The following is a 17,210-nucleotide window of genomic DNA, read 5'->3' on the forward strand; positions in this document are numbered from 1 at the left end:
AATGGTTGATGTGGTAATGGCATCCAAATATGAAAAGCATATCCCCAGTTTAATTGTTCCCTTTTCTAAATGAAACATTAGACCGTGCTAAGTTTTAGTGTGTTTTTTAATCTGATACTTCAATTAAATATTCATGAGAACACTAAATTATTAAGAAATATTCTCATTTTACCATCATATGCCAGTGTAGACAAAGGCAACATCTGGGGTTTTAAAAGTGTGTAAACAGCTTCAAGTTCTAGCATATATTTTGACATTATGAAAATACAGATTAAAAGTACATTCTGCATTATCATGGTAAAAAGAAGGTTCTAGAAAGAAGAAAAGCAATGTCAGTGAAAGCATGAAGGCATTTTCAAGTAAAAGGTTATTTACAATGAAGCAAATAATTGGACAATAGTATAATAAAATGTTTTGCACTTTCACTATTTTGCATTTAAACAATTTGAGTTATACTTACTAATTCTGAGAAGTTTGTGGCACAGTTTTGCCCATGTCTGCGACAACAGGCACTTACCTAGAGCAGTTACTTTACTCTTTTATGCCAGAGGTCAAAACAGGGCACAGCATGCAGTCGTACATACTTCTGTCCATTAAAAGAGCATTCCAGGCATCCATAGACTGTCTCCCTTCTAGAACTTCCCATTCCACAAAGGACACAGGGACCTTTGGGGATGTTGTTATTAAGTAAATTAATTCGGACATGAGACCCTTCTCTGAGATAGCTTGTAGAGAGATCAGTCATGCTCGCAGCTTTTTCATAATAATCTGTAAAAAGGTCCTCCAAGTAAGAATCAGAGCTGGCAATGGTAGCCACTACTCTTTTATCTGAAAAAGAATGCACACAGAAAAGAGCAATGATTTGTCATTACATTATGAACTGTTTACAAAACCATTCTAGACATCCCACCTTGCAGATTACTTTCTATCAGAAGCCCTGTCTCAAAAGGTTTAGAAAATTTGGAGGACTCCATGGTGACCTCCTAGTAGATTGCTGAGGATCAAATCACCCTAGGAAGAAATAACCTTTGAACTACCCACCTTTTACCTTTCTCTTCAGGGACTGGTTAGTTTAGATTGGATGACAAAAGTTTTAAGCAGCTCCAGTGGCTAAGCTGCATCATCCCCAAGGAAAATACATTCCTTAATGTGGACCATAGGTAAAGCAGTACTGAAGCCTTGGTCCATAAAGCCCTTAGCTTCTTTGTGTCCCATTCTCAATCAAGGACACCTATACAAAGCAGCTTTTGGAAGGATGACCTTACTGCTCAACATTTATCTTCATGCTCAGGTTTGCATATTCAGACCAAACAAGTATAGAATCTTGCTCTGCAAAAAATCTAGCTACATGCAGCAATATTCAGTTTTGTTGGATGTTGTGCTGGTATCAGAATGAGAAAAGCTAACAAGGATGGTATCTTGCCCATATCCTTGCCAAGTGAACATATAAGCCTAAAGAGTACATTCAAATACTTACTATTGTTGGTATTTAAAATTAAAGAGCTTGCCCTGAAGTGTTACTTATACACTATAGCTTGCATTGCATAATGCTAAATGTAAACGGCAAGCATATGCAATATGCTTACTGTTAATTGACATTAGTTGTATAATTGCTCCATACCAATTTATCAGCATTACATTTTTATTTGAAGATACTTAGTTGTGATGAACAGCCATAGAACAAATGTATTTGTGAGAAAGTCAGATTCCCAAATATAATTCTTACTAACTTTACAGTAATTTCAAAACACAAGAAATTAAAGTAGGTCCATTTCCCATCAAAAATTACTATTTTAAAACATTCATCTTACATGCAAATTTATATTAAAGATAATGCATTAGCTAAGTTAGACAATTAAGACATTTGGATGCAAATATCAAAAGTCATACTTCGATGAAACAGATTACTCTTCAACCTCCTTATTTTGGTCAGTGAAGATGATCCAGATTTCTCTTTTTCGAATCCTCCTTTTGAAATTGGAGTCACACAGAGTTCTGTATAAATAAAAAGAAAGTTGTTAGAATAACAAAATCTAAAAGCAATAATTGCATCACAGAGTTTAATATGCTTTCTAATCTATAAAGTTAACAGTGATTAAATTCAGCTTTGGTAATGTTTTTAATGGCTAATACCACTTCTTAATACAAGTCTGCACACAGTAATAGTCCATAGAATCAAATTACACAGATTCAACAGGAATTTTAAAATGTTAGTGGCTTTCAACACAGATCAGAGTTTGTTTTGGTTTCTCCACAATTTATGGCCATATTAAGGGAGTAAGACAGTCAACATCACATAAATGAAAGTTCCACTTCTGAAGGAGGAACAAGCAAGTACTAGATCAAATCCTAAAATTGACTTTCTGGTTTATTATGAATGATATTGATAACCACAATGTTCTAGAGAGTCAAGTTCACGTGCAACAGCCTCATGATGCTCACAGAGATTGCAGCATTTAAAGACACATGATCCTGGTGGTTAAAGCTTGAACATCATACTAGTCAGGGGGAGTTTTCCATGTGATGTCATCAAGTACTAGATCAAATTCTAAAATTGACTTTCTGGTTTATTATGAATGATATTGATAACATTCATAATATTCTAGGCTTTTATTAGTGCAAATAATGTAAATACATAAGCACTATCCTTTAAACAAAAAGAGAAATATAGGAGTTATGTGATTTTTTTTTTTGCTTCAGCTTTCTGTAATTGTGGTTATTTCTTCCTAAATAACTCAAGATACCCATATGTAGTAACAATGTATCAGACTGAAATTAAAGCCCCGTGTTAGCTTAGTTTAGAAATTCTGCATACTTCTTTATGTAAGCTGTTTTATTTCCCTGTTTTATGCAAAATTGATCAGATGGCCTTATAAGCCTGTTCCTTACAGGCTAGAAATATAAGGAAGTGATTTTTTTTTTAAATTTTTTTTTTTTGGTTCTGTACAACTGTGGGATTAAAAAAATTACAAAGCCACACATTTAAAAATCTTTTCCATGAAACACTCTTCTTCAGTACTTACCGTCTTAAGAATTGTTAACCTTAGAAAGCTACTCTACTAATGTTTGTAAAATTAAGATATTCCATTGTATGAAATCAGAAGAGCAAGAAAACTGGTTTAAAAACCCAAACCATTATAAACAATAGCAGTAACAACAAAAATGCACATCACTTACCAAAATTGCCATCCAAATGAATATAAAGTTCAAATACACTAAAAGCAATAGTTGTATGAGCAGGAAAAACAATGGCTTTGTCTCGCCCTTTACAGTTCTGATCTTCAATAATGTGAAACTGTAGTTTAGAAAAGTATCAAAAGTTACAAGTTGAAATTAAAAAATAAATAAATACATATTGAGAATTGCAATGCCAGGAGGAAGCTCTGAAATTGAAGATCCAATTTCACAACTAAGTAATTCTATACTAATAACTTTGTATTTTAATAACATTTGATACAAAGGTAGTAAATTGTTTTGCATCACTCACTGAAAATTCTGTGAATTTTCTATAATACTAGTAATGGGCAAAACTCAGGTTTTTATGTTTGATGATGCAAACACACTGAAGAGAGAAAGGGAGAGGGAGGAAGAACACATGACTGAGTAATATGCTGACCTTTGAAACAATAACAGCCTGAACTTCCCATTTGTTATAGAAGACTTATACAGTAACAACAAATAAATTCTACATTTATTTGGGATTCAAACTAAGCAACAGTAAATACTGCATCTTTGCTGATGCTTCACCCAAAGTAGCATGGACAGTAGTCTAGCCAACTTTTAGTTCAGTGCAGTTTACATCAGTAACACTGCAATTAAATCCAACCAACACATATATAAAAATGAACTTTTTGTGTCTGTTCATTTAAGTTACAGAACTCTGTCAGATATACTTACCCTCATTGTCTCTCCACGCATTCCAGTATGGACAGTTAAGGTGCACTGCCTGGTAGTTCGAATACTCTCCATGACCACACACAAAATTTCCATCCTACTTTTTCTTGACTGATGGACTAGACAATGATCAAAATTTATTTTTCTAAAATGCAGAGAGGCAGGAAGGAAATTCAGAGATTATTAGCAATTTACAAAGCACCTAATAGAATCAGTAAGTTTAAATCAGTTTAAAAAATTCACCACAAATTATGTCTCACAGCAGTGAAACAACTGACTGAAGTGGTCTCTGGAAATTTAGTAATTTTCAGTGTTTGAGAACAAAAGCACATTAAGAAATTCAAAAGCAGACAGTAATGTACAAATGTTAGAGAGGATATGTGGGACATTCTGTGAAATTCCACGGCTGTGCCCAGGTGGCCAAGAAGGCCAATGGCATCTTGGCCTGCATCAGAAACAGTGTGGCTAGCAGGAGCAGGGAGGTCATTGTGCCCCTGTACTCAGAACTGGTTAGGCCACACATTGAGTACTGTGTCCAGTTCTGGGCCCTTCAATTTAAGAAGGACATTGAGACACTTAACATGTCCAGAGAAGGGCAACAAGGATGGTGAGAGGTCTTGAGCACAAGCCCTATGAGACGTAGAGGGAGTTGGGGTTTAGCCTGGAGGAGGCTCAGGGGAGACCTTACTGCTCTCTACAAGTACCTGAAAGGAGGTTGTACACAGGTAGGGGTTGGTCTCTTCTCCCAGACAACCAGCACCAGAACAAGCTGTGCCAGGGAAAGTTTAGGCTCGAGGTGAGGAGAAAGTTCTTCACAAAGAGTAATTGGCCAGTGGAATGGGCTGCCCAGGGAGGTGGTAGAGTCACCATCCTTGGAGGTGTTCAAAAAATAATTGGACGTGGCACTTAAAGCCATTGTTTAGTTAGTCATGAGGTGTTAGGTAATAGGTTGGACTTGATGATCTCTGAAGTCTTTTCCAACCTTGTTGATTCTATGATTCTGCGTCATTGTTCTTAGTGACAGCAAGAACTATCAACACACCCTAAGTAATAAGCTTAAGCAATATAATCAATACTTGTAAGAACTTACGGAAAATAGCAAAAGAATAGCTGTAATGCTTTACTTTGGGGCAAATATGTTTCATGATAATTTTTACAGGCATTGGCTTTTATCCTGTAATGTTGGATATTTTTAGCATGAGACTAGGACCTCTTCACCTACCTCAGCCTCTCATATATTAACAGTAAGGTTTGCATGTAACAAACTGGGAAATGGTTTGTTCAGAACAAGACACAAAATGGCACACACTGCTTGGTAAATAACTACAAGGAAACAATATACATTTTAAAATACCAAATGTCACATGCATACTAAATAATTTACTAGGATGCAACACTAGGATTCACTGGGATGATGCTATGGCCAAGGGACAGTCTTTGAAATATTCACCTAGAGAATTATACCTGGGATTAGTCACCTCATATTTCTATGTTTGGCATTTGAGCCAGCACTACAGGAACACCACATTCAGTTTCAGTGTCCAAAGCTAAACAAGGATATTGAAAAAAATTGAGACTGCATTTAGAGATGATCAGAGAAGGTTATGGAAAATTCAGGCAGATAAACCTACTTTGTTTTTTAATGAAAAGGCTGTATAATAACCTCATAAAACTTTGAAGTATCTACAATGACAATAATACATATGGTGCTCTAGTTTATCAGAAGAGGGCAACAAAATGCCGTTTCTGAAATGTTAAATTAGGTAATGTTACTTGAAGTAGATATCAAAATTTTAATAGTATGGAATAACATAGATAAGGCCTTTGATGGACTATTCCTCTCTGGATTTGTTTTTTCCCCTGAAAGACGTGCTGTACTTCCAACAATAATTAATTCAGAAAAATTCTACAGCCTGTGTTATACAGAAGATCACATGTCTTACTTGAGATCAAGCTTGAGTGATCTAACTCAAAACTCTCAGAGAATATCACATAGCAACTGCTATTCATTGGCTAAAAATAATCAAAACCTAACCATTTCAGAGATTCAGCCTAACTTTTTGAAACACAATTTTGGAACCAGCAAACAGAATATATCATATAACCTTGTAGTAAGTTCTTTAAGTAATGTTGGTACTTCAACCTCATGTTTGGTCACTATGCCAAATGAAGCTTTAAAGGCAACAGAATCTGATCCAGCAATATTAAAGCCAACATCATTCATTATCTGATTTCCTCTTCTACCATTGAGCGAAACATCCGATTTGTCTTCATAGTTCAGCAACTGGTAAGATGAGACACCTGAGTAAAAGAAGATAGCCAGTGTGTGATAAAAAGTCTGAACACAGAGTTTTCACACAGCATTATCTATTTGTAACAGGGCATTTTCATTTTTAAAATATGAAGAAGAGAATAAATCGTACTGTTCCTGCCGTGCTTAGGCTTTCAACGTGAAATTCAGCACTATGTTCAGCACTTACTTATCAGTGTTACTACTGACGACTAATGGGAAGAGAGTGCACAGGGGTCTGAGGGATTTCTGTGTCTCTCTGGCAAATTTGTGCCCATGCTCCTGTACGTGATATGCTGGGCATTAAATGGTGATTAGGGCTATTTCTGCATTTCTGTGCTTAGCATTACTCTCCTACGATACTTTTACCTGTAATATGCTGTTGGTATAGGTATAAATTTTGTCAGTATACATATACACATTTGAGAATCCAGGTTTTACTTTTTTTGTTGTGGCTTTTCTTCAAATCTTCAGAGGAATAAAGTAGTATTATAAAGTCACATAATATTTTAACAAAAAAAGTTCTTTTTCAGAATGCTAAAAGACTGAAAATGCTTTATCATATAAAAGAAGAAATTCAATTATGAAGTTCCTTGCTTACATTAAAGGACAGTACTTTCTGCATGTGACACCTAACCCTTACAAAAAATATTATTAAGGTTTTGTGAGACATTTTAATGGGATTTTGCAACCTTTTCCTCAGACTTTTTAATGAGATTTTTCCAACAAGCCAGCTAAGTATTCCTGAATATGAGACTAGTAGAATTAGTAGTATTCCAATCTTTTTCATCGTGCTTGTGTCCTGGAATCACCCCCTTGTGGGCCCTATTGATATTCCCATTTTCTTGTGCTAGTAACTGGTTTTTCTTGGTAGCTTTTTAATTAATGCAGTTATTGTGCAATTAGTGACGTGATCAATGCTTTTGTTAAACTCGATGCTTTTTTAGTAAGAAAATAAAGCCATGAAACTGTTTCAAGAAAACACAGCATGTATATAGGAATCGAACAGACTTCAAAGGAAGCTATGGGAAAATGTAGGCAGTAAAATTCAATTTTGCACCTTTATATTGTCACAGAATCCTCTCAAAAGCTTTCTAATATTTCATAATGAAGGCATTTTAAACACAGTTAAGCTGTTTGTAGGTACAGAAAAATGTTATGGAAATGCGGTTACTTCAGAGAATTGACAGATGCTTCCGTCTGTCAAGAGCCCAGTTCAACATCAGGGATTACTAGCACGGAACAGCTGCAGAGCTGCAGCCATTCTTACACCTTTCAAAAGGAGTACACATAGAAACATGAGTATTAAACCAAATATTAAAGTAGCAGTTACTTAACATACATTAAAATATCCATTAGGAATCTGTTGTGATTTGTCAAAAAAACAAACCAAAAAACCAAACCCACAAGGCTTTACTGAACTTGTTTCCTATCAGTTTTTTTTATACTTTTTCCAGAAATTGTTTTTCTTTTTTTTCCTTTTGTTTTTGTTTGGTTTGCTTTGTTGACCAGTTTGAATTGCACTTTTTTCTTAAATATCTACTGCATGACTAAGGAATGCAAATTTGATTACACAGGTAATAAAAGCCATCATACTACCTGTAGTTTAAAATCGTGTCTGCTGTCTGTATTTACTACAAAACATGCATTTTTCTTCTTTGAAGAAAGATCTTACCTGCAGAAATTTCTTTCTCCCCTTGAAGAATGTCTTTTAATGTGAATGGTGTCGAAGCAAATTTAGATTTTTTTGAAAGTAAACATTTTCTTTTCTTAATCACAAGGCTCAGAGGTTGGTATTTATCAGCTTCACTGAGACTGGGCACTGGAACTAGTCTTCCTCCATCACCAACTTGTTTAACAAAGTTTTTGGTAGCAGCAGCAAACATATTATGACATTAGTAATGATAATCATAAAAAGCTCTGTATCAAGTGTAACTTCCAGATGTCGAGCCCATCCTCGGTTCTTCTCACAATGTTCTTTCAAAACAAATTACCATATTGAAAAAAAAAAAAGGCAAGCCATCAAACTTGTTTTAGGTTGAGTTATATTTTGCATGGAAAGAATTGACAGCATCTTAGCTACCCAGCTTCTTGGTGTTTTTCTTGAGGCTTTGTTCAAAGACCTTCTATAAAGCTCTTTAATTCTGTATGATGAATAATGAATTACCTGTAAACTGATAGGGAAATGGTTGCTCTTTCCTTGGCAATTTAATGCCACTGTTTGAAAACAAAATTTACAGTCTTAGCAGACAGTAACCCCTGCAGCCCTCAGCGTCCTGTTAGGAGTTACTGATGTATTACTGTTTATTTGGTCCTTGCTGCACCTGAATTCTAATGGTTTACTAACAACTAACAAAGCAACCCAGATGCGCTCCAGGAGACCGCCTGAATTACACATTTGCAAAAGCTGGTAGGTGTGCTGAGAGGGTATTACTTTTCAGTAGTGGTTGCATAACCTACCTGTGAAAGCTCGTCTGGAGTGTAAAGGAGTGTGGAGGGATTTGGAAACACCTGGGCTAAAATAAAAGGTTAGAGATAGCTGGAGCAGGGGGAAAACAGAGTAGGCTTTTAATATACCTTATTCTTTTCCTATGGACTCAGCTGCCTGTTGACCAAAGACTGCTTTTGACACAGGCAAGTCACATGTATTTGGCTCAGACTAGAAAGAAATTAGCTAAATTGTGTGAATCATGCAAAACAGTAAAAGCAGTATTTCAGACAGTAGTGAAATTATTGATGGAGGATTAAGGAGCAGCTCAAGGATATAAGGAGAGCACCAGTGTAAAAAGATATAAAATTGTAAAGACAAAAACCCAGAGTCAGAGGGCAGCACCACCCATCTTCTAGAGACCCTTTTTGCAGATAAAGCAGCAAAACATCAGCCACAGGCTTGTAAAGCTACACTTCAATACAAATAATAGCCCTAGTAGCCAAGTAAAAACTTCTTGTTTGATTGGCTTTTTCCTGAAGTATTTTTCACATTAAAGCATTTTAAGTGCTGTTTTCACAACACAATAACTTATTGTATAGTTTACCTTGTTTCAATTTAGCTCTTTAAAATACTTTCATAACTATTTTTAGACATTTAGAGTATCAGAAAGTCCAACAAAAAATGCAAGAAGAGTATCTTACCTCTTTCCACTTATTCTAGAGGATACTGAAAAATTGAAGGTGACTAGAGGCTTTAAACTGAAATTATGTAAAATGCTGTAATTCAGTCTGAATGTAACTCCTATTACATATTACACTAACAAAAAAATCCTGTACATATTTACTTAATCAAAACACATTACAGAACTTAAAAAGTTGTAAAGGGAAGGAAAAGCTAAGGAAATTCTTTAATTAAAATTGCCCAGTCTTCAGTTAGATTTATCCTGTATGTCACATAACTGTTTGACAGCATATTATTTTTCTACAGGTTATTAAGCTAAGGCGAAACTGTTTATTCAGCATGTATTTGTATTACCTCTTGCTTAGTATGTAGTGCCACGTCTGAAGCCTCATCATTCTCTGAGAGCAACCAGAGAGATGGATTGGCAAAGGATGGAGCCAGCATTTGAGCAGAAGTAGAAGAGCAATACACCCTCACCCCTGTATCTGCCTCATGGTTACCTGGGCAAAACCATGTCTGTTAGCTGGACACAAGCATGGAATTATGGAAGGAGTGCCCTCAAAGATACACCCCATCACACAGACTTCATCCAAGAGCTACCCAAGGAGTCTGGAAGTAGCCATTGATAGCTGAGGCCATGGGGAGAGAGCAAAAATATTCCAAGGGGCAGAAACTGGAGCAAGGCTTGCAAAGAGCTGGAAACTCAGTGAAAAGATCCAGAGCAATATAGCCTACAGCCCAGTTTGTGTCTGTGAGGGGAGAGCCCGGGACCAGGAGAAGCGCATGGCATGGCCTTTGTATTGCGGCACCTCGCAAGGCACCATTCCACCGCACTGCGCCACGGCCAGCAGCAAGCGTTTCCCTTTCTATGCATCTATGACTGGGGTAGGGAAGAATGTTTTGGTACCACATTCATACGGGGAAGTTACTATCTCGATGCTGTTGGTTGTTTGAATGGAGCCAGGTAGGTATGAAGCATGTTCACTGGTCTTAATCACAGTGCAGCAAAACTGAACTCATGCTGCAGAAGATCTCCTGAAAGGACATCTATTGTTTCTGCCTCAGGTTCAGCTCAGTTAAGATTCCTGGGCATCATGTGCTCCATGTTCCTCATGAGGCAGAAGCAGATCCTGAGATCCTATGGGGAAAGGTATGGCAGGAGAGCTGGATAAATAAAGGCCATCACTCCCACAAACCGAGCCTGTTTTCCTGGTCAATGCTGGGAAGCTTGGTTATCAGCTCCAATGGCTGATAATGGTCAAGCATTCAGTTTTTATCAAGCATTGCCTTTTTTTTAAATTTCATTTTTTTAGTTTGGTTTTGGGATGTGAATGAGCAGATTCTGGACATCTTTAAGAATGGCTTTGGCTCTGAAGCTGCTGTTGACTCTTTGGCCTGGCTGTGCTTTTCTGGCTGCAGTCAGGGCTGATTACAATAAATCCCAGATCCTGAATCAGGGCAAGTTTTAATATGTACAGGCCTTTTATGTAACAGCTGCCATCCCAGGCACTTGCACTTGCCTGCACACACAAGACTTGCAGCACTAAAAGCATTAGCTGCTGCCACTGGAGCTAAAGATGTCACTCTTCTGGTTGTAGCACCAGTACATTTATATCCTTCAGAACAAATGCTGAAGGAAACTCATGACACTTAAAAGTGGGTTATGCCTACAGAAGCATTTTCCTCCCACCGTCATGTAGAGTATGTACACTTGCAGGACCACAGGTGTGGAAATACTGATGATGGTGCTGTCAGCCTACTGCCCACAGCTACACTGATGGACATAGCTGCATTTCTTCTCACAAAGGGCTATAAATATCCTTAGAAACCCTGAGCTGTGCCTTCTCCCCTGCTGTGTGTGAATCCTCAAGACACACTGCTTTCAGGAGGAGAAACTAAATACAATTACTTCAGACTACTTGTAGGGCACACAAGTATTCCAAGAACTAAACATTCCAAATGTATGAAGAAGTAAAAATCAGTATTAAAAAAGTATAAATCAGTATTTCAAAGTGTCCCTTAATTTTTATCCACTGCTAAAGAAACATTTTCTAGCAAATGAAGAGCACTGACTATAGTGCTAGGAAGCAAGCGCACCTACAGGTTATCTTCATTCAGAAGAGCCATGCCCCCACATACAGTAAGTCCAATTAGCACAGTGTTATGCATTGGGAACATACAGTTAAACACCCTGTTTTGTAAGCTAATGAAACTCTCCAGATACTTAAAAATCAATTGTTATAAAGAAAACACTGCAGGAACTTATTCGTGAGGTGAATATATGCATTCAAAAGCTGAATAAAAATAGTTTCTTGAATTTTATTCCCAGAGCACCTATTTTAGAGGTCCAAATTTCTATAGCAACACTCCCATTAAGAACCAGGAAATGTTTGATTAGACCTACTTATACTGCAGCATGATTTCAATTATGATTCCAGGAAGCCCATTTGAAAAGCTCCTGTCTTTCAAATAAGTGATTTTTCAGGCTGTGACCAAACAGCATTTGAGCTTCTAAGGAAAGAATTGCAAGTTCTCATTATCCTGAACATCCATTACCACATCCTTTCAGCAGGAAACCTGAATGCCAGTTATAGAAAGGGCAAAGTTAAATACAACCTTTATGCAAGACAAAGAAGAGAGACGTACAAAAAGGCCACAGGACTTTGGCTCAGTAGTAAAACAGGTCTTTCACTTATTAAGACCTTAATCAAAGAATCAGCTGTCCTTGTCCATTTCAAATTAAGAAGGATGCAGCAATACAGGCAACAGGAAAACCAATGAGACATTATTGATTAGTCAGATGTACCTGTAGCCCTGGCGAGATCACAATTTGATGAGACGGCGACTCCTGGACTGGCTCCAGCGGACTCTAGCTGAGCAGTGCTTTATTTTGGTTTGTTTCTGAGACTTCCTTGGGGTGGGAGGACCCACAGGGTCATCGTCTTGCATGCCTGTTGTAGAGGGTGACATAGGTGGGGGTGCTGCTGTGGTAACCATGAGAAATTTAAACGTGGAGAAAACAGGAAAAAATGTGAGACCACAGTTTGGTGAGAGAGCTGTCTCACTGGAATGCAGCAGGCAGTGCATGTTGTACCAGTTGGGACCCCAGGGAACTATAGGCCAGTCAGTCTTGGCTCTGTGCCTGCTAAGATCACGGAGCAGATCCTACTGGAGGCACTGATGAGGCAGAAGAGTAACGAAGAGGTGACTGGGTACGATCAGCACGGCGTCACCAAGGGCAAATCCTGCCTGACAAACCTGGTGGCCTTCTATGACAAGGTCACAACATTAATACAGGCCAAGCAACTGAGATCATTTACCTGGGCCTGAGCAAAGCCTTCAACACTGTCCCACATGACATACTGGTCTCCAAGCTGGTGCAGAATGGGTTTGATGGATGGACCATTTGGTGGATACAGAAATGGCTTGATGGCTACACCAAAGAACGGCTGTCAATGGGCCCATGTCCAAGTGCAGGCTAGTGACTACTGGAGTCCTTCAGGGATCAGTCCTGGGACCAGTGTTATTTAACGTCTTTGTGGGTGACATGGACAGTGGCATGGAGTGCACCCTCAGCAGATTTGCTGACGACACCAAGCTGTGTGGTACAGCAGACACGCTGGAGGGAAGGGATGCCATCGAGAGGGACCTTGATTGGCTAGAGAGGTGGGCACAAACCAACCTCATGAGGTGCAACAAGAACAAGTGCAAAGCTCTGCATCTGGGTCAGGCCAATCCCAAGCACTGATATAGGTTGGGCAGGGACTGGCTTGAGAACAGCCCTGAAGAAAAGTACCTGGGGGTGCTGGTGGATGAGAAGCTCAACATGAGCCACCAGTGTGCACTTGCAGCCCAGAAAGCCAACCACATCCTGGGCTGCATCAAGAGAAGTGTGGCCAGTAAGTCAAGGGAGGTGATTCTCCCCCTCTACTCTGCTCTAGTGAGACTCCACCTGGAGTACTGCATCCACTTCTGGAGCCTCTATTACAGGAAGGATCTGAACATGCTGGAGTGTGTCCAGAGAAGAGCCACAAGGATGGAGCACCTCTCCTATGAGTGAGTTGAGGCTGTTCAGTATGGAGAAGAGAAGGCTCTGAGGAGACCTAATTGTGGCCTTCCAGTATCTTAAGGGGACCCACAAGAAAGCTGGTGAGGGACTTTTTAAGGTGTCAGGTAATGATAGAACTAGGGGGAATGGAAAAAAAATAGGGGTATTTAGGTTGGATATTAGGAGGAAATTCTTCACCACGAGGGTGGTGAGCTGCTGGAACAGGTTGCCCAGGGAGGTGGTAGAAGCCCCACCCCTGGAGGTTTTTAAGGCCAGGCTGGATGTGACTCTGAGCAACCTGATCTAGTGTGAAGTGTCCCTGCCCATGGCAGGGGGCTTGGAACTAGATGATCCTTGAGGTCCCTTCCAATCCTAACAACTCTGTGATTCTATTTTTTAATTTTTTTAACTGGTACAAGTTGATAGTTTCAGACCAAGTCTTGCTCCAGTGAGCAGGTTTTCCATTGATCGAAGCATTTTTTGCTTTACAGCACCTGGCACACATACTTTTCAGTGAGCACAACCTTTAGAAATCAGAAGCTTACAACAGTGATGTGAAAGCTCTAAGTTAGTTGTTGTTTCAAGGCCCAGCTCTCAAATTAAGCTAGAATTATGACAGCATCTCACTAAATTAAATATATAGGTACACAAGAAAACATATTCAATACAGATTTCTTCTGAGTGAAAAAGTCTTGCTGCTACAGCAAGCGAGACATCTGCTTTACAAAAATTCATCCTTGAGAAAAACATGGCATGTTTAAGCTTTTATTTAGTTGCCAACACTGAATGACACCTGATTTGTACTAAGCTCTTCCCTGTTCTTACTTGGTTGTAATGATTCCCTTAAGTACAAAAGCTTAAAACATGTTCTAGATTCACATCAAGATCTGGACATTAGAAGAGAGTTCTTTCTATCAAATGTTAATAAAAAGTCACATTTACATGTGAAAATGCTTAGTAAGTGCTCAGACTTGTTACGAAGATAGTTACAGTACCCCTTAGAAGGACCTCTCCCATGCAGAACAGAGCATTCACTATTGAACTTCAATGCAGTGAAGCTATACAGAGCTGGCACAGCAAAAAGGCTGCTGCATAATGGAATAACTATATGCTGAAAAAAACAAACAAACAATGAAAAATTAAACAGACCTTATGTTTAGGATGCTGAAATCATGACCCTCCCTGCTCTTCATGCTGCACCAAGCTGGCTCTCTCCCTCACACTTCTATACCCAGGACTTGGTATAAATGTACTCTTTTCCTATGTTGATGTCTTTCATCTTCTGTAAGCGCCTGGGTTTAGGTGTGTGTTTTCACCTCAAATACCTGAAAAATAATTAATTCCATTTCAATATATGCTAGGCTCAACAGCAGTTACCTTCAGTCAATCTGTTTTTACCTTTTTTTTTTTTTTTAATTAAAAAAAATAAATCAGAGAGCAATTCTAACACTTTTATTACAACAGGAATGTGACTTTGGAAAGCCAAACAAAACTAACTTCCCCTGAATTAGTTTAAACATGCCCTGAGGTAGCCAAATAGTGCAGTGATTCTCAATGCTCTGGAATACTGTCCTACTTCTCTCTTAAAACTCTGAAAGAAAATACAATTATGCAATCTGACAGATTAAAGTAATTACTACAGCGTTTAGTTGAAACCTTGAGAAACTTGACTTGGAAGATCAAATCCTCGAAATCTTTTGGTAGTGTCTGAAGCTGAACATTCCCAGCAACTTACCAGTAAGAAAGTTTTGCAAAACTGGTTTCTTGGAGATATCACATAATAAAATTAGTCATTCCACACATGCTGTGGACAAAAACATCTTCCTTTCCTATAGTGTTGAGTGTGAACATGCACAGGAAGGAGTCACATCTTCAGTGTTAGAGGTTCTCCCTCAGCCTATCAAACTGCACTCTAAGGTCAAAAGGAGAAATAGTCCCGGGGTGGAGGGAGTGTGTGGGTGTGGAATTACCTTTTAAGGCAAGATTGCGTCAAGATTGCGTTCCATCACTAGCCTTAACCTAACACGATGCAAGAAGCCCAATCAAGTTACACTAGCTAGAGTCTGAATCAGCAGGTTTGGCTTGGAGAACCAGGTTGCCACCCCTCCGCGCCTGCAGAAACCGCCTCCTTTCCACCTCCGCCGGCACAACTCGCCTCCAGCGAAGCTTCCCAGATGCCTTCCAGCAGCCAGGCCCGGTCACCGGCCGCCCCCCATATAAGCGGCTCAGCGCTTCTCCCCACCCCCGCAGCCGCCTAGAGCCCACTCAGAAGCCGGAAAAAGAAAGGAAGAGAGGAACCACTGCCTCCCTCCCCTCATCTCCTCCGCCTCCCCGTTTCTCCGCCGCACCAGCATAAAAAAGAGAGGCCTTCCGCGCCCAGAGAGACCCTGACACACCATCCAGGGTGGGCCGGCCAGCGAGGGCACCGAACTCCTGGCAGAGAGAGACACAGAGGAGCCCTCTTCACTGGGCAGTGAGAAAAGGGAACACCGCTTGACTGGCATCGTCGGAGGAACGGGGAAGCCAAGCCGCCTCCTCAGCCGCCAAGCAGACCCCTCGCTCACACAAAAGCTCGCCTCCCGTTCCCTCCCCCCCACTCTCACCCGGTAACAGGCCGGACAACCGCCCTCACCCCCCACCCACCAACTACCCCTGCTAGAGCTTCTTCACTAAAGGACCCCAAAGGCAAACATCTCTCATAGCCGTTCCGGCGTGACCACGGCGGGGCTGTGGCGGCCGGTCCCGCGCGATGCTCCCAAGGGAAATGTAGTCCACACGCGCCCCCTCGCCCAGTGATGTATACGGCGGAAAACTACATTTCCCAAGGGGCTCTGCGTGGAGGGGAGGGGGCACGCCTCCTCCGCGAGGTCACGCCCACTCAGCCGTGTCCCGCCCCGACCCAGCGCTCTATATTCGCACATTTGCGAATAGATGGTGTTCTTTTGGATCTTTTTACTACCTAAGTGGTTTTAACAGCACTTGACAGGATTTTTGGGTTTTGTTGTTTTGTTTGTGGTTTGGTTTTTTTTTTTGTTTGTTTGGGGGTTTTGTAGTTCTTGGTGTGGTGTTTTTGGGTTTCCCCCCCACCCCGAGGGGGAATGGAATAGACTAGAACAGAATAAACCAGGTTGGAAAAGACTGTTGAGATCATCAAGTCCAACCTATAACCCAACACCACCTAACCAATTAAATTATGGCACCCCATCCAGTCTCTTCTTAAACACTTCCAGTGATGGTGCTTCCACCACCTACCTGGGCAGACCATTCCAATGGCCAATCACTTCTTCTATGAAGAACTTCTTCCTAACAGTCAGCCTGAACCTCCCCTGGTGCAGCTTGAGACTATGTCCTCTTGTTCTGGTGATGGTTACCTGGGAGAAGAGACCAACCACCACCTGGCTACAACCTCCCTTCAAGTAGTTGTAGACAGCAATAAGGTCTTCCCTGAGCCTCCTCTTCTCCAGGCTAAGCAACCCCAGCTTCCTCAGCCTCTCCTCATAGGGCTTGTGTTCCAAACCCTCACCAGCTTTGTTGCCCTTCTCTGGACACGTTCCAGCAACTCAACATCTTTCCTAAACTGAGGGACCCAGAACTGGACACAGGACTCAAGGTGTGAACTAACCAGTGCTGAGTACAGGGGCAGAATGACTTCCCTGCTCCTGCTGGCCACACTATTCCTAATGCAGGCCAGGATGCCATTGGCCTTCTTGGCCACCTGGGCACACTGCTGGCTCATGTTCAGCCTACTAGCACTGATCCTAGCACTGATCCCAGCACTGATCCCTGGGGGACACCACTAGTGACTGGCTGCCAGCCACTATTCACCACCACTCTCTGGGCTCGCCCCTCCAGCCAGTTCCTAACCC

At 40.4% G+C, this 17,210-nt stretch overlaps 1 protein-coding gene across 6 annotated transcripts; it reads right to left on the reverse strand.

Moving 5' to 3' along the window:
- Positions 1 to 31: 31 nt before the first annotated feature.
- On the reverse strand, positions 32 to 16,037 carry PJVK (pejvakin). Of its 6 annotated transcripts, XM_068138494.1 has the most exons (10): positions 15,995 to 16,037; positions 15,080 to 15,256; positions 14,494 to 14,669; positions 12,103 to 12,247; positions 7,860 to 8,700; positions 6,000 to 6,195; positions 3,898 to 4,039; positions 3,178 to 3,295; positions 1,891 to 1,995; positions 32 to 828 (listed from the first exon to the last, which is right to left on the reverse strand). In XM_068138494.1, the coding sequence occupies exons 5-10, from the start codon at positions 8,068 to 8,070 to the stop codon at positions 527 to 529; spliced, it is 1,074 nt and encodes a 357-aa protein (XP_067994595.1). In that variant the 5' UTR covers positions 8,071 to 8,700; positions 12,103 to 12,247; positions 14,494 to 14,669; positions 15,080 to 15,256; positions 15,995 to 16,037; the 3' UTR covers positions 32 to 526. The 6 variants fall into 6 exon arrangements, with proteins under 6 accessions (XP_067994595.1, XP_067994596.1, XP_067994594.1 ...); XM_068138495.1 differs by lacking the exons at positions 15,080 to 15,256; positions 15,995 to 16,037 and adding an exon at positions 15,315 to 15,891; XM_068138493.1 differs by lacking the exon at positions 15,995 to 16,037 and having other exon boundaries at positions 15,080 to 15,891.
- Positions 16,038 to 17,210: the final 1,173 nt, after the last annotated feature.

Source organism: Melanerpes formicivorus, unplaced genomic scaffold, assembly GCF_026170545.1.
Source record: "Melanerpes formicivorus ecotype bairdi unplaced genomic scaffold, bMelFor1.0.p_v2 SCAF_5, whole genome shotgun sequence".
NCBI lineage: Eukaryota > Metazoa > Chordata > Aves > Piciformes > Picidae > Melanerpes > Melanerpes formicivorus.